The sequence below is a fragment of the Squalius cephalus genome (assembly GCF_949319135.1).
Source record: "Squalius cephalus genome assembly, chromosome: 5".
In the NCBI taxonomy this organism is placed as follows: domain Eukaryota; kingdom Metazoa; phylum Chordata; class Actinopteri; order Cypriniformes; family Leuciscidae; genus Squalius; species Squalius cephalus.
In genome coordinates, this window is record NC_137126.1 from 5,822,185 (window position 1) to 5,844,913 (window position 22,729).

The following is a 22,729-nucleotide window of genomic DNA, read 5'->3' on the forward strand; positions in this document are numbered from 1 at the left end:
TTGAGAGCTCTACAATTAAATTCTTACTAGTAGCAATTACAATTAGAGAGCTTTCTAATTCAATACTAGTAAAAATTACAATTAGAGAGCTCTCTAATTCAATTATTACTAGTAAGAATTACATTTACAGAGCTCTCTAATTCAATTCTTACTAGTAACAATTCCAATTAGAGAGCTCTACAAATGAATTTTTACTTGTCATGTCTCCATTGACTTCCATTCATTTTTAATTACGGAGCTCTCTAATTGAATTTTTACTAGTAAAAAAACGAATTAAAGATATGTATAATTTCAGAGCTCTGTAATTGAATTAAAGAGCTCTGCAATTGAATTCAAGCTAAAACGGCTTGCCATAGCTAATACTTCATCTTCCGCGTGTTTAATCCTACCGCCGAATGACCGCATTTGCTTAGCCCGCCTCCCGTTGGCCGCGAGTGGGCGGGGCCTAGAGAGATACGTCATTACGCTACTCGTGTCACTGCTGAAGTGGGTGCTTGAACGCTCCAGGTTAAATCCTTAACCAACGCAGGCGTCAAGCTAAGTAGATTGAAGAGAATTCAGCGCGATTGATTTTTGATAGCGCCACGCAGCCGGGAAACAGCAGGTGAGTAACGCGATTCCTGGGTTAAGTGCTTGTTCAGTGGGTGTCGTGGGTCTCGAGGAGAGCGCATTTTCCATCGGAAGTTGCTAAGTCAGAATTTCCCATCTAATACAGGTTGCTCCTCGGCCCTCCGTAACAGTATCCTTGTTTGCTATCAGCTGTTCGTTGTAAACAGAACCTGTTGTTAAAACGCGTTGATCGTGGATGAGCGCTGGCTAGCACTGCGGTGTTAGTGAACGCGGTTCTCTATTTCGGTCCGATTAGTCAAGATGTGACATTGCGGAAAGTCGTCATAAGGACTAGTGAACTTTCTCCATGTTCATTGCGTATTGAAACTTGCGTGTAAGTTACTTGACGGGGGGAAAGTCATACGACGCCAAAATATATCATGTTAATCTGTGTGTTTAGATGGTTGCTCTAAAAATTGTAATTTTTTTAAATTATCATGGAAAACTGTCTCATTAAAGCTACTCTTTTGGGCTTTACGGTGGGAAATTTTAAGTATTCGTCGTCAAACAAGCAATAGTTTATTTTCAGGTTTTGTAAATGATATTCTGTTCTTCATATTGGGTCGTTGTTTTGGTTGAAATCCTAAAGCAGATTTGGTAACTTGTCAAGCTCTGGCGTAAATCGGCTCAGACTGTTGTGAAGCCCCAGATGTGGCGCCTGAATGATTACATGCAGCACTAGATTTTATAAATCAATTATAGTTTTTTTATGGAATTTTGTAAACTGTGCAGCATGTCAACATGTATAAGACTGAAGTTGGGAACTGTTTGTCTTGTTTGTCGTTGTTTTCAGCGTCCAGTGTTTGCTTGTTTTGATTGAAGAGCCAGATAGTGAGAGAGTCACATTTGAATTCCGAGTTGTCTATTGTCTTTTATATAAGTTTGTAGGTTTTTTAAAAGTTTAACTATTTGGCTTTAAGAAATAATAGTAATACAGTTCTCGTGATGTGCAAAACACTTGTGCTGCTGTTGAGGTGGGATATTGTTTGGTAATATGGTTGAGTTTAATCATTTTCAAAAAGCAAAATATTTCCTTCCATTGTTATGCGGATGATGTACAAATCTATTTGCCCATCAAAACAAAATGACAAAGACTCAATTCAGCCATTGCTTTAAAAATATGGTTGGATCAGAACTTTCTCTGTCTTAATGAAAATAAGTCTGAGGTTGTTGTGTTTGGTAGTCCTGTGTAGATGCTCTTGGTTCTTTAGGATCGCATATTTGTCCATTTACCAAGAATCTCGGTGTGATTTTTGACAGTGCTTTTAAATTTTAAAAATCAAATTAGTTCTTTTGTAAAAGCAAGCTGAGACTGTTGGCTGAAGTCAAGCCCTACCTGGCACGCAAGGATTTTGAATGAGTAATTCATGCTTTTCTTACGTCTAGACTAGACTACTGTAACTCTTTATATGTTGGATTGGATCAGTCATCTCTTCTTCGCTTACAGTTAGTCCAGAATGCAGCAGCTCGGCTCCTAACTGGGACTAAAAAGCGTGAGCACATTAACCCAGTTTTAGCCTCGCTCCTCTGGCGTCCTGTACGCTTCAGGATTGATTTTAAGATTTTATTACTTGTTTTGAAGATTTTAAATGGGTTGGCAAAACCTTCTTATGCTTCTCGATGTTGCAAGATCCAGGTTAGGGGACCGATCCTTCTCAGTGGCTTCTCCTAACCTCTGGAATAGTCTACTGGTTCATATAAGAACAGCTCGGACTGCTGACATTTTCAAGTCGTTGCTTAAGACTCACCTGTATTCCTTAGCTTTCATTTTGAGTTGAGTTTTGATACTGTGACATTCTCTACTGTGTTTGTTTTGTTTATTTGTTTGTGCATCCTGACATTAAGCAATTTGGTCAACTATGGCTGTTTTTAAATGTGTTATGCAAATACATTTTTAACTTGTACTTAAAGTCCCCATGAAATCAAAATGGAAGTTTTTTGGCCTTTTGTATGCATATTTTAGCCTTACTGTTATCTATAAGTTAGTGTGCTCCAAAGTAATGACAAAATTCACATATTGAAGATATAAGCGTTCAAAACCAAATGAGAGGAATCCCAGTTTACAGCATTAGTTGGAAAAAATCAAACTATCGGGAATCGGCTATCAGTATCGGTGGAGAAATTTGGTATTGCTTCATCTCGATCTCGATAAGTAAAGCAAGCCTCTGTTTTTGAAGTGCACTGAACAACCCATTATTTCTCGTATCTCCTTGAGTTTGAGTCTCTGCATACAGCGCACAATAAACAGTGTAGAGTCACATTTATTTATATAGCACTTTATACAATACAGATTGTTTCAAAGCAACTTCACAGTACAAAACAGGAAAATAACAATATTAATGTTGTAAAATTAATCAATTATGCAACAAATTCAATTTTAGCTGTAAAGCAGCTCTATAGAGGATTGTCATTATTCAGCTCAATTTAGTTCAATGTTCTTTCAATTCAGCTCAATTACAGTGTTAATGTTGCAAAGTTAATCAGTTATGGAAAAAGTTGAATTCAGCTATAAGCAGCTCTACAGAAGGATATGGAGTTATTATTCAGCATATCAATTCAGTTCGTAACAGTGTTGATCTTGCAAAGTTAGTGTATCATCTCAATTCAGTTAAATTTATGTTCTCATCCAATAGTCTCGGTGCAGTTTAATCGGTAATGTTAGTGAATATTGTATTTTAAAACCCAGTGTTAAAGTGTCAGAGTTAGGGTACAAAAAAAAAAAAATTTATATTATCTGCTCACCAAAATATGAGGCAATTTTTCATGCCAGATACCGAGATGTTCACGGTGTGAGTCCCGAATTGAGAATATTTTTCTGAACTACTGTCTTGTTATATTGCTAAAATGTACAGTAGTGGTTTGGACTCGCACCTGTTTACTGATTGAGAGCCTTTGATAAATCTGAAACCTGTTCTTTTTCCATTCCCGCACCTTTCTTAACAAACATAGTCAGTTGAAGTAGTTAAACAAAGTGCAACATTTGTCTTTGTTTGAATGAAAACCTTTTTTGGGTTTCATTTGTGCCTCTCATCTGCCTTTGTTTATGACCAACAGTGGAGCAAAAAAAAAAAGAAAAAAGGTGGTGCTGAATACAAAAACACGTAAACAGAGATCATAGGCCCCAGAAAACATTTTTACAGATCCACAATCCATCTTATACCAGCGAGAGTCTAATAATCACACAGGTGGACTTTTGCCAGTAAATGGATTAGATGGATTAGGATTAAATGCTTGTCTGTGAATGTTAGAGATCTGAGAAAAAGTCATTTCTGGTACTTGTTACGGATCAAATCCAATTACTTTACAATAACTGTAATCCATTACTTTGCCGCTTTGATGGTGATAAATATGGTGGACGAGTGGAAAAAGTCATGCGACTGAAACAAAGAACTAAAGTGAAACTAGCCTATGGCTTTGAAAGCTCGCAGTTATCCTGGAATCACTTTGATAATGAAAATACATTTAAGTGCAAGATGTGAATAGGGAATATGACCTTCACTTAACAAGTGCTTTTAAATTTGCTGACGTTTTCATAACGTGAAAAAAATAACTGCTTTACATGAAAATGTGACCTGTATAATCATCGTACTAGTGTTGTTACGATACCAAAATTATGATTACGATACAATACCTGACTAAAATACCTCAATACAAACACTGAATCGATTCCACGGCGAAAAACTAAAACAGTAAAATGAACTGAACAATATGACAGAATTTACAGAATTTATTGTTTTATAAATTAATTAAATATGTAATAATAATTACATAATTACTGAGATGTTTGCAACAATCACATTATTATCAATCACGTTAACATTTGCTAACCTTTCACAATTCTGAACAGCTTGGGATAGGGGTGGGATAACAAATCTTATTTCATGATATGAGTAATATACGTGCATGATATTTGTAATAATTTAGCAGATTTACTCCTGCATTTAAATGTTTGTCACTCCCGAAACTTTGAACATGGCCGTTGCAGCATGAAAAACAGACTTATTTAAATTGGGAATATTATATACAAAAAGTGACCAAAGACCATTTTGTTTTTAATGGGTAATTCCTGATAACCTTTTTATTAGGGCTGGGCAAAAAAAACGATTTTTCGAATAATCGTTTTTTAAAAATGTGGTCGATTCAAAATTGATTCTCAAAGGCCATGAATCGATTTTTTCCCATATTTATTTATCTATCACCCAAAAGCCAGTATTCGTTTTCCTACACTGTTCATAGGCTTGCGGTCTCCATGTTACAGCGAATGCAGAGAGATTTTACGTTGGTTGTATCTTAAACATAAAATAACCTGATCCTGTTTGATCAAGGCATGCGACTGTTCTGACTTGTCCAATTTTCAGCATAAATTTTTGATCTTGCATCAAAATCCTGTCTATTCATTGTATGCATTTGAAATATAGAGTTGGGTTCTGTTTTAATGGACCCAAGTGTACTTAAAATAAAGTTTAATATACAGGTTTGTGGCTCTTAATTTCTTTTTATTAATTAACCATTTGTAAACTTATGTTCACTGTTCTTTTTTTTATAAATATAGGATTTGGATTAAATCTATATTCATTGAGTCGAATCGGAACATCTGAATGGATACCCAGCCCGACATTTATAGATATAATGGCCTTCATTTGAAAGAAATACTCGCTGTAACAAATCTGTATAGAGTAACAGCTCTGTTACACAGCAATAACAAAAACGGAAGCCTTCTGTTACATATTGCTTATGTGTGCAGTGTGAAATAGGCTTTACACTTTCAACTATACCAACATACCAATGGAACAAAATGTGTTGCATGAACACACAGTTTCTGAAATGGCAAAAAGCAAGACTGTTAAAACAGGCTGATATGTTTCTCTTTTCTTTCTTTCCAGAGACATTGCTGCACCCCTTTCTTCCTCAATTATTTTTTATTTAATTTTCAATGTTTGTTGGAGAGGAAAAGTCCAAGTTTAGACAGACGGAAATTTCAGAACTACAATGAGCACATCAAAACCCAGTGGACTCAAAGCGCCCAGCAAAATTGGTAGACCAGCCAATGCGGGCGTCGCGAAGACGACTCCTTCTGCTGGTAAGGGCCATCCCATTTTATCATGTATACAATTTTATACAAAATAAATAAAATTATTGCGAACTTTCGAATGTAGCCAGCCTAGTAGTGAATGACTATGTTTGGATTAGGAATGGAATATTCTGCATACTATATAATACTTAGAATTGGAAAAAGAATGGGAATAAAAGCATCTGCTAAATTAACACATGTAAATGTCATTACTCCAAAGTGCAGTGAGTTGCGTATGCCATATGCTGTGGTTATTTACAGAAAGATCATAAGAAAAGCATCAACAAGAACAGGCAATGCCTCTTGCATTTAGTCCGTCGTCCAGTTTGTTTATAATGTTTAAGGTTCACTTTACTTGCATATTGGTGTAATTTTAAATTTAATGTAACAAAGTCTTTCAAATAAAATTAAGGCTCAAGTGTTTAAAGGGCTATCTGAGTAAACATGTTAAACGTTTAGGCATTTTTTTTTCCCCTAAATTGGATAAAATTTTCCCCCATTTGAACTTTTATGGATTCTAATTTAATGGTTTAATTAAATTTTAATAATCAAAAAGCATTTTTCTTTTTACAATAATAGGGCCCTGTGAAATGTTTTATTTTTTCTGACATTCTTTGTTGTCTGTTTTTCCGGATTTATAATTTAATACAAATGCATTATCAAAAACGGTGGTAATCGAATGTTGGCATGAAACATTCACAATTTAATCTTTATATATATATATATATATATATATATATATATATAAGGATAATTTCTGTCACAATTTCCTTAAGTTAAACAAGACTTTTATTTTGACCAGTTGTTGCGAAGACCTTTAAATTTTTGTGGCTGCATCCAAAATCACAATTTCTTGAGTAGGTGCTTATTTTGAATACGTAATTACTTTTGTGACCACAAATAAAGGACCTTCTATATAGTAAGAATGTAATTCTTCTTTAATTTCCCAACTGGTATCAATAAAGTACTACTACTACTACTACTACTACTACTACTACTACAAATCTGGACGCACTACATTTGCCATGCTGTCATTATCATGTGACCAGCATCAGTTGTGTCGCTTCACTGTCATTCATACATTCTCCCGTGGTCTCATGGGATAGTATGCCCACTTCAGAATGTCTCCGGAAGTAGTAAATTGTCTGCACACTTTTTCCCTTCTCTTTTATGAGTACTGTAAATTCAGACATACTACTCTTGTCACATACATTTTTTCACCTACTATAGAGTAAGGAAGTATGCGATTTCGGATACAGCTTGTATGTATATGATATGACGATAGTTATTTATCAAATGAATACAAATTTGATAAAAATCATTGTGTATAGCATGCACAGTGTACAATACTGCATGCTGTATTCTTAACAAAGCCTATTTATTTTCTTCCTTTGGAACAGGTGCTTCCAAACCAACTCAAAATGACAAATCCTCAGCCGAAGCCCAAGATGCAGGCGAGCAATACAAGATCGGGGATCGTGTCTGGGTTAATGGCAACAAACCAGGCGTCGTTCAGTTTTTAGGAGAGACTCAGTTTGCTCCGGGCCAATGGGCTGGCATTGTGCTTGATGAGCCAATTGGGAAAAATGATGGTTCGGTGTCTGGTGTGCGCTATTTTGAGTGTGAAGCATTAAAGGGTATTTTCACACGTCCCTCGAAGCTTTCACGCACTGAAGGTGAGGCGGATGACACAACGACGGCCCCTCCGTCTCGTGCCGGGTCACCCACTCCCTCTAATGCATCAGTATCTGCTTCAGCCAAGAAACCAGCCTCACCCACTAAAACAGCTGCACCTACCTCAGATCTGGTGCGGTCCAAAAGTGAATCGGTGTCAAATCTGTCGGAGTCTGGTTCGGTCAAGAAAGGTGATCGGGAGCTGAAGATCAATGATCGAGTTCTGGTGAGTGTGTTGTGATGAGCATTATTGTGTGTCAAGTTAAGATAATTCAAGGTTCTCAAGATGGTCCGACTCAGTCAAAGCATTATTGGCTTCTCCATAATAGTGACTGTAAATTGTTGGGTATTACACTGATTGCATGTATTTGGAATGAGGAATGTAAGCGGACATGCCAAGTTCTGAAAACTACCCTTAGGCCAAAGCGTTTTTTTCACGCGGCTGGCGTATTTTTTCCAATTCTTTTCAATGGGAGAGCCGCGTTTTTAAAACGCCATGAGCATAATGAGGCGCTGAGCATTTTTTATAGGTCGCCGAGAGACGAAGAATATTCAACTTTGGGTAAAACGCAGCGCTCATTACTGTCACTTTTGATGTAATGAAAACGTCAACAGATGACAACAACAAGCATAATAACGGAACAAAATAATTTAAAACGAGCCAGAGAAAATACGTTACATTGTATCGACATTTTAATATAGAATCAACACAGAAACAAAATATGTGTGAATATTCTGTATCACAACAAGCAAAGCATCTCAACTGAAAAAAATGCTGCCCTGCCAAAACGCTCTCAAGCGCCCACAGCTAGGCGTTTTCAGCAGAGCGCCTAGCGTTTTCAGCTGGCTAAAAAAGCTTTGGTGGACACACAACCTTATTTAAAGGAGTAGAATTGAGATTTCCTGATAATTTACTCACCCCAACGACATCCAAGATGTTTGTCTTTCTTTCTTCAGTTGAAAGGAAATTGAGGTTTTAGGAAAACATTCCAGGATTGTTCTCCATATAGTGGACTTCAATGAAGATCAACGGTTTGAAGGTCCAAATTGCAGTTTCAATGCAGCTTCAAACTGAAGGGCTCTACACCAGTGTTTCCCGACCTTTTTTCTGTCACGGCACATTTTTGATATTTAAAAAATCCAACAGCACATCACTATCACATTAAGCACTAAAATATAACAAAATTGCACAAACGTGCATTGTAATGGTTCAAATGGCATGTTAAAACGGCATTTAATATTTAAAGTAGACTGTACTCACATTTAATGTGAAACTTGAGCTTGTTTTGATGAACACAAATATGATATCCTGGCTGGAATTGATGACAACGACACATGGAGCTCTTGGTCAACTGCTCTTAATCTTTCTGTTTTTGTTCTTAATGTAAGTCAGACTAGAAAAGCTGAGCTCACATAGGTAAGTTATGGAAAATGATAGCAAGACTGAGATTGCACTGTCTGCGATGACTGGATACTCTTTGGCCGCAGTCAACCAGAAGCTGTCCAAAGACAGGTCACTGAATGAAATTTTTAAACCACGGTCCTGTCTCATTTCGACAAGTTGCTCTTGTTGCTGCAATGACAGTCTATTTGCGTTGTCCATTGCAGCTGAGCTAAATGGGTCTCGCACCCAGTCAAAAGCTTCGGATGAAGTTGAGGGAAAATAATAAGACAATTTTTCTTCAAGAGTTTTCAGATGCTTAAAGAATTACCTCACATAGGCCTCGTTTACACTGTCAGTGAAATGTGACCCAATTCCGATTTTTTGCTCATGTGTGATACAGATCGGATGTGTTCTATGACCATGTAAACAGGAAAAAACAAATGCATTCGGATATTTTGAGATTGGTTTCAGGCCTCGTTCATATGTGGAAATAAATCAGATATAAATCAGATATGTGCCAATGCGACTGTCATGTAAACAGGCAGATCGGATTTTCTGAGGCATTAGGAGAGGGGGCCTCAGAAGACAACTCTCACTGCCCAACATTCTTTGCAAAGAACAGAGATGTGCTGGCCCACGAATGACCCAGTCGCCCTCTTTATGCATTTCCTCCGGTTTCGATGCTCCCTCAGGTCATTGAACGGATCAGGGAGAACAAATGTGCAGTCCTCCTAATACCCCCTCTCTGGCGGACCCAGACATGGTTCCCCGAGTTGATGCAGCTGCTCCTTGGCTTATACCGCTAAGGAAGGACCTCCTTACTCAGGCTAACAGGACGATCTGGCACCCCTGCCCCGACTTGAGGGCATGAAATTTTGGGGCCATGTTTGGCCCCTCAACGGGTACCCGGGGACATCCCGGAAGGAGTCCTAAGCACTATCGCTGAGGCTAGAGCTCCATCCACGAGACACCTCTATGCCCTCAAGTGGTCAGTGTTCACCAGCTGGTGCTTAGCTCGGCACCTAGACCCCCCCTACTCATGTGAAGTACCACTGGTACTTTAATTTCTACAAGAGCTACTGGACGCGGGTCGTACCCCCTCCACACTCAAAGTATGCGTGGCGGCCATAGCAGTCTTCCATGCTCCTGTGGCCAGCCAATCCTTAGGAAGGAACGACCTGGTTGTACATGTCCTCAAGGGGGCCAGGAGGCTGAACCCGCCTCGTCCTCCCTCTATACCCTAATGGGACATATCCACGGTCCTCAGGGCCCTTAGGGGACCCCCTTTCGAGCCGCTTCAGTCGGCTGACTTAAAGCCACTTTCGCTCAAGACTGCACTCCTGCTAGCCCTAGCATCGGTCAAGCGAGTGGGAGATTTGCAAGTGCTCTCCATGAATGCTTCCTGCCTTGAGTTTGGGCCCAACGACTCCAAAGTCGTCCTCAAACCAAGACATGGCAAGACGAGACTTTGTCGGAAGACGATAGAGAATTAAGTCTACTCTGCCCCGTCAGGGCTCTCAGAGTTTATATATAGAGCATTCTGCCCCGTTCAGGTAGTCGGAACAGCTCTTTGATTGCTTTGGCGGCCGCACCAAATGGCTCCCGGTCACGAAGCAAAGATTGTCACATTGGATAGTAGATGCTATCTCTTTGGCCTACGCCTCAATGGGCCTTCAATGCTCCATAGGCGTCAGGGCACATTCCACAAGGGGTATGGCCTCTTCATGGGCATAGTCCAGTGGTGTACCAATTGAAGACATTTGTGCGGCGGCCGGCTGGTCTTCGCCGTCCACATTTGTGAGGTTCGTTATGATTTACAACTCAAGATGAGCACCATGTTATATCCACTTAAAGTTGATAGTTCACCCAAAAATGAAAATTCTGTCATCATTTACTCTCCTTCATGTCGTTCCAAACTCGTAAGACTTTCGTTCATCTTCAGAATACAAAAGATCTTTTGATGAAATCTGAGAGCTTTCTGTCCCTCAATTAACAGCTACGCAACTACCACTTTTTTACGCTTCAAAAAGTTCATAAAGAGTTGGTAAAAATAATATCTGAATTGAGCGGTTTAGTCAAAAAAATGAAGAGACTCGATCGCTTTATATGATGAACCGATTTAATTCAGGCTTTTATTCACCTTTAAACTTTGATCAGCGAACATACACAGCTCAACCAAACGCGAGAACATACCTCATTGGTTCTTGCTAAAGCTCAAAAGTGATGCGTAACACGAGAATGAACCTCATTGGTTCCACATCAAGAGAACATGCTTGAGCTTCTGTTTACCACAACTGATGTGTGAGTTGATGAATGTTAATATGTGAATAAAAGTATAGATTAAATCTTTGTTTGTTAATGTAGTAGACCTGTTTATGAAATAAAGTGAAGCTGCTGTTATAAATATTCCATAAGCACTGTTTAGGAATCCTGTGTATGTTAAGTTCTTTTTTCCTTCACATATTTTAGGTTGCTGGCTCGAAAGCCGGCGTAGTGCGTTTCTTAGGCGAAACCGATTTTGCCAAGGGTGAGTGGTGTGGAGTTGAGCTGGATGAGCCCTTGGGAAAGAACGATGGTGCTGTGGCTGGAACCAGGTACTGTGTCCTGTTCTTACATTAGCAAAGGTAGATTGTATTGAAAGAACATTAGTGTGATTTAGTTTGTGTGTCATCAGGTATTTCCAGTGTCAGCCCAAGTATGGCCTCTTTGCACCAGTGCACAAGGTGACCCGTATAGGCTTTCCCTCCACTACCCCAGCGAAGGCAAAGACCACGGTGAGGAAGACGGCGACCACACCAGGAGCATTGAAACGCAGCCCTAGTGCCTCCTCCATCAGCTCCATGAGCTCTGTGGCCTCTTCTGCTAGTTGCAAGCCAAGTCGTACAGGACTGGTGAGTTACAAATGCCACCTTACATGCAAACCTATTTTTGGTTACATATATAGGTTAAGCCCTGTTAAGCATGCTAAAGCTGTGTAATTTTTGGGATACTAACAGCACCAAAATGGAATTGAAAAATAATTTCCCAAAATGGGTTTTGCCATCTATTTTTTTTATTTTATTGTTTGACAAACTCAATCGATTGAGCCAGTTGACAATTCAAGTCGCCTAAACAAATAAAGCAAAGTTTTGATATCAAATTCATTGAACAATCTCATTATTTTTAGGGAAACCAACGTACGAATGGCTTGCTTTATACCCAAATGAGATTTGTTATAAAATGCATTCATTGAACAATCTCACTATTTTAGTGTGCAGCATTACAGGGAAACCAACATACGAATGGCTTGCTTTTTAGCAAGCAGAATACAGCGTTTTTAGTTTTCTCGGATCCGCATGAACAGGGATCATTTTGTTGTATGTACATGAAAAACACAAAGGAAAACCTTTTCCATTTTTAGTCCATTTACTGTCGTAAATGAAGGTCATGCCTGAACAATGGACATGATGTTACCGCATTACTGAGATAATATGATACAAGTAAATGTAGGCAATACAGTATCTGATGTAGTTTTCAAGATCTTGATTGGATTTCTCTCTGAAGTTGACAGAGACGTCCACAAGGTATGCGAGGAAGATCTCTGGCACTACGGCACTACAGGAGGCCCTGAAGGAGAAACAGCAACACATCGAGCAACTCATGGCAGAACGTGACCTGGAGAGAGCTGAGGTTGCCAAGGCAACCAGCCATGTGGGCGAAGTGGAGCAGGAGCTTACGTTACTGAGAGAAGGCCAGGAGCAGGTTAGACCCAGTGATTTCTTCTTTTTTATTTATTTGTATATTGATCAATTTATTAAATAATTGATGACGGACCATTGAGTTGTGGAAAATAATGCAAACCTGAGATAGTAAAGCAGCCACAAGGCAGAGCAGCTTGTCAATGTCATTTTTATGTGTTTTATTTAATAGTTTTTGTCCTTTAAAACACTCTTCTATTAGAACTAGCTATTTTATTACGCATTCCATCTCAGGCCTCCAGTGCTGTTTCCAAAATTGCTATTTCCATTTTGAAATGTGAAAATGTAAATGTGACATTTCAAACAAACAAACAAACAAAAATCTAAATTTTGAATAAGCATGAATAAAACAGAAGTAAACATTGTAACCAATGGCTGGGTGCAGAAACTGCTTAGACTGGTCTTACAACTGAGTCATCCAACTTATTTCTTCAAGACTGGTCATAACTTGAAGTCACTTGTATAAAAACATAGGTTGGGCTAATTTTAATCTGAAAAGTGAGACTAATTACTTGGTTAAATGCTGTTTAATCAAACTAGTTTTTAAGGCACAGTCTTAATGCAGTGGATGTGTAGATGTATCTATACATAGATGCCTCATTAGCGGCTGTTTCTGTGGGCCGCGATACGTAAGCCGTCCGCCATATTGGAACGGTCAAAGCCAGTCTGTGAACATTCAAGAGCAAGTTGACTGCACGTCTGCAACCATAGTTAGACGCATGTATGAATATCTATATCTGCAATTTACTTCAGCAGATGATTCTTCTAAACTAACACAATACAAAAAGACTAAGGCGTCAGCTAACAAGATGAAAAGTTATCACAGTAAAAGTAAAAACAATAAAAAGTACCATAGTAAAAACCTGTAATATTGAGTTAATACATATATAAAAACACCAACACATTCTCACTTGTAAAAGGTTATCCCATTTCTCCGGGAATTTAAATCTCGGTGGTTTCACAACCTGAAAATGTGCAATGTTGTGGCATCATTGATTCTTACTGTGAGTGACGACACGCTGACCCTCCAAGACGGCGGTGTTGGCGCGGTTCGATGTGGCATCTACATATACATTTCTATGAGTCCAACAGTGCACTCTGGTAAATCTGTGCACACTGGGAATCAAAAGACCAAGTAACACCATTTAACATACAGACAGTGAGTATGACATGAATATGACATTGAGGCAAACTGGATTTGGTTTAGCATACTTTGAAACCTAGAAACCTAGAAATGATTGTGGATGTCCAGTGACTGCAGAACTCTTCTCTCTGCATACAATTCACACGACTTGAATCCTTCGCACAGATGGACCATCATGCACAGAGTACACGTTTTTATGCAGGCTTTAATGCACAATTCAGAAGATCTAACTGAATTTGCCAGATTTTGTGCAGTTTGTGTAATTAAGTGCTTATTAGATATTCAAAGACTGATTTAAGTTAAATGAATGTGTATTTGCTGAATGCTGATGGTATGTGGAAAAAAAGTATCATAGCCTTTGGCTTTCTGTTATTAGACAAAACTGTTATAAACAAATGAAAAGGGAAGAACGGGCACTCCTGGAGTTTTAATAAGTCTTGCTTCCTTTTTTTTTACTTCCGCTTGACACTTGCTTTCTTTTTTTTTTTTTTTTTTAGGCGTAATTGTTTTGAGATCAATTTATATAGATCATATATAAGTCTGTCTTTTAATCAACCAAAAATTGACTACTTTAATTTTTACTATCTATCGTCTTTCATGGCCAGTATACGCAGTAAAACGCACAATTGCACAATAACGTTCCATTTATTTATTTAGTCAGTCAGTTCAGTTCGTTTTTATTTTTATTTTTTACAGCTATAGAAAAAATGTATGCAAGTTATAAAATTAGATTAATGTAGTTGTTTTGAATTGTTCATGTAGTATGTGTTGGAGGTTGATGCCAAAATGGACCAGCTGCGAGCGCTTGTGGAGGCTGCAGACAGACAGAAGGTGGAACTGCTCAACCAGCTGGAGGAGGAGAAGAGGTGTAGTATTATTCAACCCACTTATGAAGATCTAATCAGAACACCCCATTATATCAATTAGAATTTTGGGGATTTTTATATATGTTTGCATACAGATGGCCTTAGAGCAAATAGACACAATATTCATTGATAAAGAACATTGATATTGATGCCGCAAGAGAATATGCGCATTTTTGTCCAGTAAAATGCATAGAATGAGAATCTCCCTCCTTTTAATGCTAGCAATTTCAAGTGGTCTTTAAAGGGATAGTTCACCCAAAAATATATATATATTTTTTATTTACCTCATGAATTTCTTTCTTCTGTGGAAGACAAACGATATTTTGAGGAATTTTGACAACCAAACTGTTTTGGTGACCTTTGTTTTTTAAAGATATGAAGGTGAGTAAATAAGGACTGTATTTGATGACTGTAAATGATGACCGTATGTGTTCATTTTTGGGTTAACTATCCCTTTAATTTATTTGTTTGTTGTTGTTAATTGTTCTCCACAGAAGGTCTTATATTCACAATCTCTGGTAACTTTATGACAATACAAGAAGTTATTTTAAGGCTATTACTGACATCTGGTCCCTTTTACTTCGGTTATAGTTTGTATATGCGCTCTGTATTATTGTCCCTCATATTGGTTTACTTTTTTTTTTTTTTTTCTTGCCCTTCAATGAAACAAAAATCTTACAACTTGTGTAAGAACTTAAAATGGAAATACAAGCTGAAAATGATAAAGAATTATTGTCCCAAACAGGAAGGTGGAGGACCTGCAATTTCGGGTGGAGGAAGCTTGCATTACCAAAGGAGATTTGGAGGTATTTTAAGATTTATGATTTTTGCTCTACATGTCTTAGATGATTCTTGGCTGAATTCAGAGAACACAAACTTCAAAGCTGCAGGTTTGCGTGCTGTGGGAAAACAGATATATTTTTTCACATTTTGAAATGTATTCATGTCTATTATTTATATAGTATTTATTTGAAAACAGAAACCCTAGAGTGTGACATATCTTGTTCAAATTGTCCCCCCCCCCCCCCCCCATTTCCTCCTCGTCACATGATCCTTCAGAATTTTAATCCCTGAAAAAAAATTATCACTGTTTCCACAAAAAATATTAAGTGTCAAAAACATTGACACTTAATTGATAATGATAAGAACCATTATTAATAATTGAGCATCAATAATAATTGACTATATATAATTGAACAGCAAATCAGCATATAACAATAATTTCTGAAGGATCATGTGACACTGAAGACTGAAGTAATGATGCTGAAAATTCAGTTTTAACATCAGGAATAAATTACATTTTAAAATAGATTCAAAGAGAAAAAAGTTATTTTAAATAGTAAGTATTTCACACTTACTCTTTTTAGTAATTTGAATTGCTGTATTGTTGATCAAATACTGTAAATGCAGCCTTGGTGACTTTCAAAAACATAAAGTAATAGTAGTGTATGTGTCATGTGAGAATGAGCCCACGACACCACAGGACTGAGAGTAGCTGCTTAGTTTTGATTGATCAACTATTCCCTGATTTGGATTTTGAGCCACATTAAGACGAGTCCACTTTTACCATTACGAGAAAGTTCTTGAATTTGAGTATTGTGATGATAAAGTGCTTTGTCCCAAGTTAACTTATACATGCATTTAAACATTTAGTCATACATTTAACGCCACATCGCTATGTTTCAAATACTGTCAAAATTCTACAATTTGTTGGTTTCAGTCATGAAAGTGTACCTGTTAAAATTTAGGTGTCTAAATTGATGCTTCTTAAGGGTTGGTTCACCCAGAAATGTCAATTCTGTCATTAATTGCTCACCCTCATGTCGTTCCAAACCCGTAAGACTTTCGTTCGTCTTGGATCACAAATTAAGAGCTTTTCGATGAAATATGAGAGATTTCTCTAGTTGCTTAAGCTGTCAATCAGGGGACAGAAAGCTCTTAGATTTCATTAAAAAGATCTTCATTTGTGTTCTGAAGATGAACAAATGTCTTACGGGTTTGGAACGACATGAGGGTGAGTAATGTTTGAGTGAATTAACCCTTTAAATTGTTCTGATAGACCACTAAAATATAACCAAGCACTCACCTCATCTGCAGTTTTGTCATGTGTGGTTTATTTATAACAAATGTCATGCGAATGATACCCAACATACTAAATGAAGTGAATAGCTTAACTGTTATCAAAATGGCAAAAAGAAAACATGTATTTTAGTTTATATGATCTGGTCTTGTTTTCTCTTGTCCTGTTTGGGATGTTCTTTTGATATGTGTTTCCAGCCTTCATTATCATTCATTTGAGTTGTTTTCATGTCCTGACCTACTTATTTAAAAATAGCTTTTGGACTTTTAATCTATTCAAGAAACCTTTGGCAAATGATTTTAATAAAAAAACAACAACAACAACATGCAAATCAGCAACCTAGACAATGACTTTTAGTGCAGATGCTTTACATACTTGAACAAACTCCTCACTGTTTATCTGTTCTTGAGTCCCTTAAAATCAGAAGTGTGACATTGAAAGACAAGTGTAGAATTTGTAGGAGGCAAGAAATCGCATAGGGTTAGTTATTGTATAGTAGTTTTATTATTACATCTTAGCCAGGGGCCAGTTGCATAAACTTAGCCATTATGTTAAGCCAGTGTCTTAAAATCTAGCATGACCTACTAGCAGTCAGTCAAGGAACGGTTAGTCTTACTTTTCGGTATCAAATTAGGCCAATGTACTTTTTTTATGTAACTGAGTTGCATAAAAAGTTATGAACAATCTTGAAGAAAAAGTTCGACTAACTTGTAAGACTAGTCTAAGCTCTGGTCATCTGAGTTGAATTTTTTTTTTTCTATCCATATGTACAGTGCATTCAAAAAGTATTCATGCCCCTCCTTTTTTTCCGCTCACCTGCATCCTTTTTCTCTGGATCATCTTTGAGATTTACATTTATGCATTTGGCTGCTTTTAACATTTTATACATGTTATCAGTTCTTCTGGGAATCGAACCCATGACCTTGTGGTTGCTAGCGTCATGCTCTACTGTTTGAGCTACAAGGAAGCCAAAGATGTTTCTATACTTTGATTGGTGTCCACCTGTGGCAAGTTTCAATTGATTGGCCATGATTTAGAAACAAACCTGTATATACTACAAGGCTCCAAAGTTATGCGGTCAAAGGAACTGCATGGAGAGAACATTTCAGCTGTCAATCTATTATAAATGCTTTTCAAAACGTCTATAGAATCTTGACTTTACTATTGAGTTGTCTCGTGTGATTTGTTTCCCGCTTCAAAGGTTCTGTTAAGGGAACTTCATGAGCATCGATGCTCCCTGGTTTTCACGGTGCATTGTGGGACTATTTAGGGAGCAAACGTTTCAGTGCACAAGGATTTTGCGATTTAAGTTTAAAATGGCCGACTCATTGATCAGTGCCTTGACTACTGAACTAGGGAGCTGATTGAGATGCACCCTTTTACTGACTGAGACAGATCAGACATGCAGTTACTTTTTATATTTAACAAATAATCCACAAAAGCCCTCACCCAACAAGCAATCTATGTGTAGAGTTTCTGTAAACAACTGCAAATGGAGAACCAGGCCTCATCAAGAAGAATCATCAAGATAAGATGGTTTTACAACTTAAAGAAATTCAGACAGTTTTACTCACTTCACTTTGAAAGACAGGTAAACCCTTTCTAATTCTATCTATAAAATGACTTGATGTATAAACATGCATCCAATTTCTTTTCTCATGATTTTCGTTTTACATTGTTTTGCGTATGTATCTATTCAAACTCATTTGAAGGAATTATTCAGAATTGCACACTGTAGTTAACCAAGATCACATGTATAGGATGTTGGGTATCTTTGAACTGCAATTTTAATTAATTTACAATACATTTAGCTAACTCTGTTACTTATTAGTATGATAAGAATATTAAAAATTTCTTCTCTTAACACCCAATCCAACTTCATATGCAAAACACCCTGCTAGAAGACAAAGGATCGTAAAATTCCTCTCCGAAAATACGACTCCTTATCGGCTCACTGACCTCTAGAGTGTGTGACATCCTCGCATGTGGTCACCGATCACAAGGGGGATTCTGGGGATTCTGAGAAATTCTGATGTGAAGATGATGCTGAGCTAGAAGTCTTTTAAGGACCCCTAAGTTTGTGCCAGGTTACGGCCTTGTCTTTTCATTCATCAGAGATCCTCATTTTGGTTCTCTCTCATCAAGACAACTTCAGCAAAGATCAGCTGGAGCCTCATCAAATTGCATCAGATTCAAATGAGCGAGACATGCAAGTATCAAACTTAGTCTCATTATTTGATATATTAAGTATCCCATACCCCTTTGAAAGAAGGGTGTGTTAGAACTAAGAAACTGATGGTTTGCTCAAGGCTGTCGATCTGCTGAATTTGTGATAACTTTTTGCTTTCCTGTATTCTGCTTCAGCTCTCTTTCCATTGCTAAACTGTATGCATGAATGTGTGTGTATGTTAGGTTAGTTAAAGTGTGTACATTGTCACACATACGGTTGTTTGTGGTTCATGCTCATATAACTAATCATGCAGATTTTGGCTACAGGCTATGAGTAGTACTGTAGTACAGTAAGAGGGTTCTATCCCATAACCCGGAAATTAACATTTTTAGAGTTAATAAACAATTAACAATGTTTTATAGACAAACAGGTTAGTTGATTGTGGTATTAATTCTCTACATCAAGTTAATTCTTACTGCTGATCTAAATATGTATACTTAATTATATCTTGGTGTATAATTAATTAATCATTTCACTTTTGGGCTAATTTGTGCATGATTAAACAAAGTTTATGAGCTTAAACCACTGTCAGCCTAAAAGTGTGCATTTGTTAATTTCGGTCAGTGTAGGACGTGACATGCAATAAGCATGTAGGTTGCTGGCTTTTAGATGCAGATAAAGCGATAGCTTGAATTGACACCTCTAATGTAATTAAGGCCCTGTTTACACCTGGTATTAAGATGTGTTCTGGTCATTCGGATCACAAGTAGACAAGGGAGACAGAATGTTTACACCTGTTGTTTTAATCCGTCTCAACCACTTCTGTCCTGATTACTTTGAAGGGAGGGTTTATAGGCATGAAAAAGTAAAATGTTGTCGGGATAATACATTTTTAAGGCCAGACAAGTAGTTTATTGAGGGTTGATTTGCAAAGAAGGACTACACGCCTGCGCACATATATATTCAAACGCGCATACCTTTGGACTGAGCACGTAATGCGCATGTGCGCGACGTCTGTGTTTCTGAGGTTTGCGCAGAGATAACGGATAATCGTTTGCACCTTCAAACCTATTTCAGGGAGTGCGTTCTCGAGACACCAGGCACTGTTTTGTGCGGATGGGCGGCCGGAGCGCGTTAAGGGTTTTCCTGTTAGAACAGTGTCGTGTTAGCGGCCACTAAGCTAATAACTAATGATCTTTGCAACGGAAGTGAATTAATCAATCGAAACTAACTTTAGCTGGACAATAACTTTATCCTAGAGCTGTTGTAAAGCCTAAACAATCTGTTACGGTAATTTCCTATTATCACTGTAAAGCTATTTCGAAACAATCCATATTGTTAAAAGCGTTATATAAATGAAGGTGACTTGACTTTTATCAGATCATTTGATCTAATGGACAAAAAAGCTCACGCAATTTATATATGAACACGCCCGGAGGCAACGGAAAAAACATATGAAGAGCATCAGCTTTGGTTTCTGCTCTGACAGCCGCAAGACCACGCCGAAAGCTATGAGTGTGTGTTGGAAATCGGGAATGATGAGAGAACATTGTGCTTGGTACGTTTTTCGTCTTCAAAGTCAAACCAAACTTAGGTTTTCAGCCAACAAAGTTTAAATCCCGTCTTGCTAGCACGCTTCCCATAATGTTTACACATCTATTGTGGCTGTTTGAACACATTCGACCACATGAGCATATACACTACGAAAGCAGTCCGGTTGAATGCATTTTTGACTACCTCTGGAAGTGGTCGAAAGTGGACAAGCTCAAAACATTTTAGACCCCGTTTACACCTGTATTTAGCATCGTCCACTTGTGATCTGATCAACCAAAATGCATCTTAATACCAGGTGTAAACAGGCCATTAATAAGTCTTAATGCATTTCAGCATATGTTCAAATGGTATCAGTGGTTAAGGTTAATCTGATCTTAGTGAATAAACCCTAATATCAGTGTTAAAGCGCAATTCTGTTCTGACAAAGTAATCTCAGCTCTGCTGCATGTATAAACTGTACCAGAATGAATTATTCTGCTTTGGTTGATGAAATCCCTATTGCATAATTTCTTAATCTATTCAGTACAGTGTAATCTAGAAGGTAGATATGAACAATGTTCCTCATTCTACATCATAAAGGCCTTCTAAATTATGGTTAGATCGATTCATTCATTTAAGTTTTGACTGCATATCTACAAGCATATCTACCTGGTTATAACGATTGTTTCACTTGTCAAATGGAATTAAATTAGTAAAACTGTGCCTCATTATTTGTGTGTAAGGGCACGTAACTGTGTATGCTTAAGCAAGTGTTAAATAATGGTAAAGCCTTGTAACTGCTCCTTAAACAAGTACCAGAAAACCAAAAGCATTAGTAAAATTTGGATTTTAACGAATGTAAGAACAAAGTCGTGCATTTCTGAAATTGAAAGCTGCACATGTTAATGAACTGTGTGTGCCTTATTTGAAAGCACTCCTTCACTTAAGCTAAGCTACTTAGTGGTCCTAAGACATAAGCCAAACTATTACCATTGCAAATTAGCATTGTATGCTTAACTTTAAATGCAGCTTGTGTGAATGCAGTGTGAAGTGAATAACCATCTCCTCTCAACCTACTCCCTGGTTTCTGATTTTCTCTGTTCTTTTATTTAATTAATCTCAGCTAATTTTCACTGTAACCTTTTTAGGTGCATTCCTTCCTGAATGTTAGTTACTCAATTATACATTCAATTTAATTGAACTGTGTAACGGGAGAAGAATTTTCATAGTTATTGAGGATGTTTAATATAGCACCCTGGTCTACTCAACTTTAAGGATGGGAACACATGTGTGGTGATCAAGTCATGGAAGCTGAAAACACAGCAGCCTTGACCAAACATGGAGTGATCCCCATCATTAACTTAAAGGGATAGTTCACCCAAAAATGAAAATGCTGTCCTCATTTACTCACCCTAATGTTGTTCCAAACCTGTATGACTTTCTTTCTTCTGCTGAACACAAAAGAAGATATTTTGAAGAAAGTCGGTAACCAAACGACTGATGGACCCCATTGACTTCCATAGTAGGAAAAAAAAAATACTATGGAAGTCAATGGGGACCAGCAACTGTTTAATTACCAACCTTCTTTAAAATATCTTCTTTTGTGTTCAGCAGAAGAAAGGAAATCATACAGGTTTGGAACAACATAAGGGTGAGTAAATGATGACAGCATTTTAATTTTTGGGTGAACTATCCCTTTAACAGTTGAGAACCAGTACTATTGATTATGCCCAATTTCAGATTATTCCCCTGTTTTATTAGTGGCATTCAGCTATTTTTAAATCTTTTTCATTTTTTTGCTTTTTCTTGTTCTAGTACGGTTTCATTGTCTTATTGAACCTCAAAAGGAACTTGACATACTTTCCTTCTTGATTTTGTTTATTTGCAGCGGTTGCTCTAATTTTATGACCCTGCTACACAAGCAATCTAAATGATTGCTAAGGCATAACTATAATTTTGAGCACCACTAATAAACACAATCTGAATAGGAAAGGTATCCACTTCCTTTTGCTTTCTCCTCTTCGTTTCTTCAGAGACCAAGCCTTTGTTGAACCATCAGTAAGTTCTGTGTTTTAATTTGACAATAAGAACAGTCTTAAGTCAATAATTAAACCCCTGCTTACACCTCTTTCAGCAAATCTATTCAGATTCACACAAATCTTAGCATCCTGCTATCCACAGCTAAGATACTAATATTCGAGTATGCACTTTACTTGTTAACCACACCTGATAAAACTTAGCTGTGCGTTATACACCTAGCTGCCCCACTACACCTTTTGCTCCAAAGTCTGTTTGGTCTTGCATTAGTCTCTTTCCACTTACTCTCACCACAAGTGTGCCAGAATATCACAGGTGCTCAACCTAACTGTCCAGATGGGAGAATTGGAGGCCTGGCAAGGCCTTATGAGGAACATCCTTCTACCCAGGTGTGCTGACGACCCACAGCACCAGAGCCAAAAGC

At 37.7% G+C, this 22,729-nt stretch overlaps 1 protein-coding gene across 4 annotated transcripts in view; it reads left to right on the forward strand.

Annotated features, from left to right (window-relative positions):
- The first annotated feature begins 463 nt into the window (after positions 1–463).
- The window catches only part of clip1a (CAP-GLY domain containing linker protein 1a), a 47,747-nt gene continuing 25,481 nt past the window's right edge, over positions 464–22,729 (forward strand). For 3 of the 4 annotated variants that reach the window (XM_079872689.1, XM_079872690.1, XM_079872691.1), the window contains exons 1-8: positions 465–604; positions 5,493–5,689; positions 7,081–7,580; positions 11,208–11,332; positions 11,413–11,629; positions 12,282–12,479; positions 14,382–14,485; positions 15,231–15,291. In XM_079872689.1, the coding sequence (XP_079728815.1) occupies positions 5,599–5,689; positions 7,081–7,580; positions 11,208–11,332; positions 11,413–11,629; positions 12,282–12,479; positions 14,382–14,485; positions 15,231–15,291 (1,296 nt within the window). In that variant the 5' untranslated portion in view covers positions 465–604; positions 5,493–5,598. Of the gene's footprint in view, positions 605–5,492; positions 5,690–7,080; positions 7,581–11,207; positions 11,333–11,412; positions 11,630–12,281; positions 12,480–14,381; positions 14,486–15,230; positions 15,292–22,729 lie in introns of all 4 variants that reach the window. The other variant, XM_079872692.1, reaches the window with a different exon arrangement.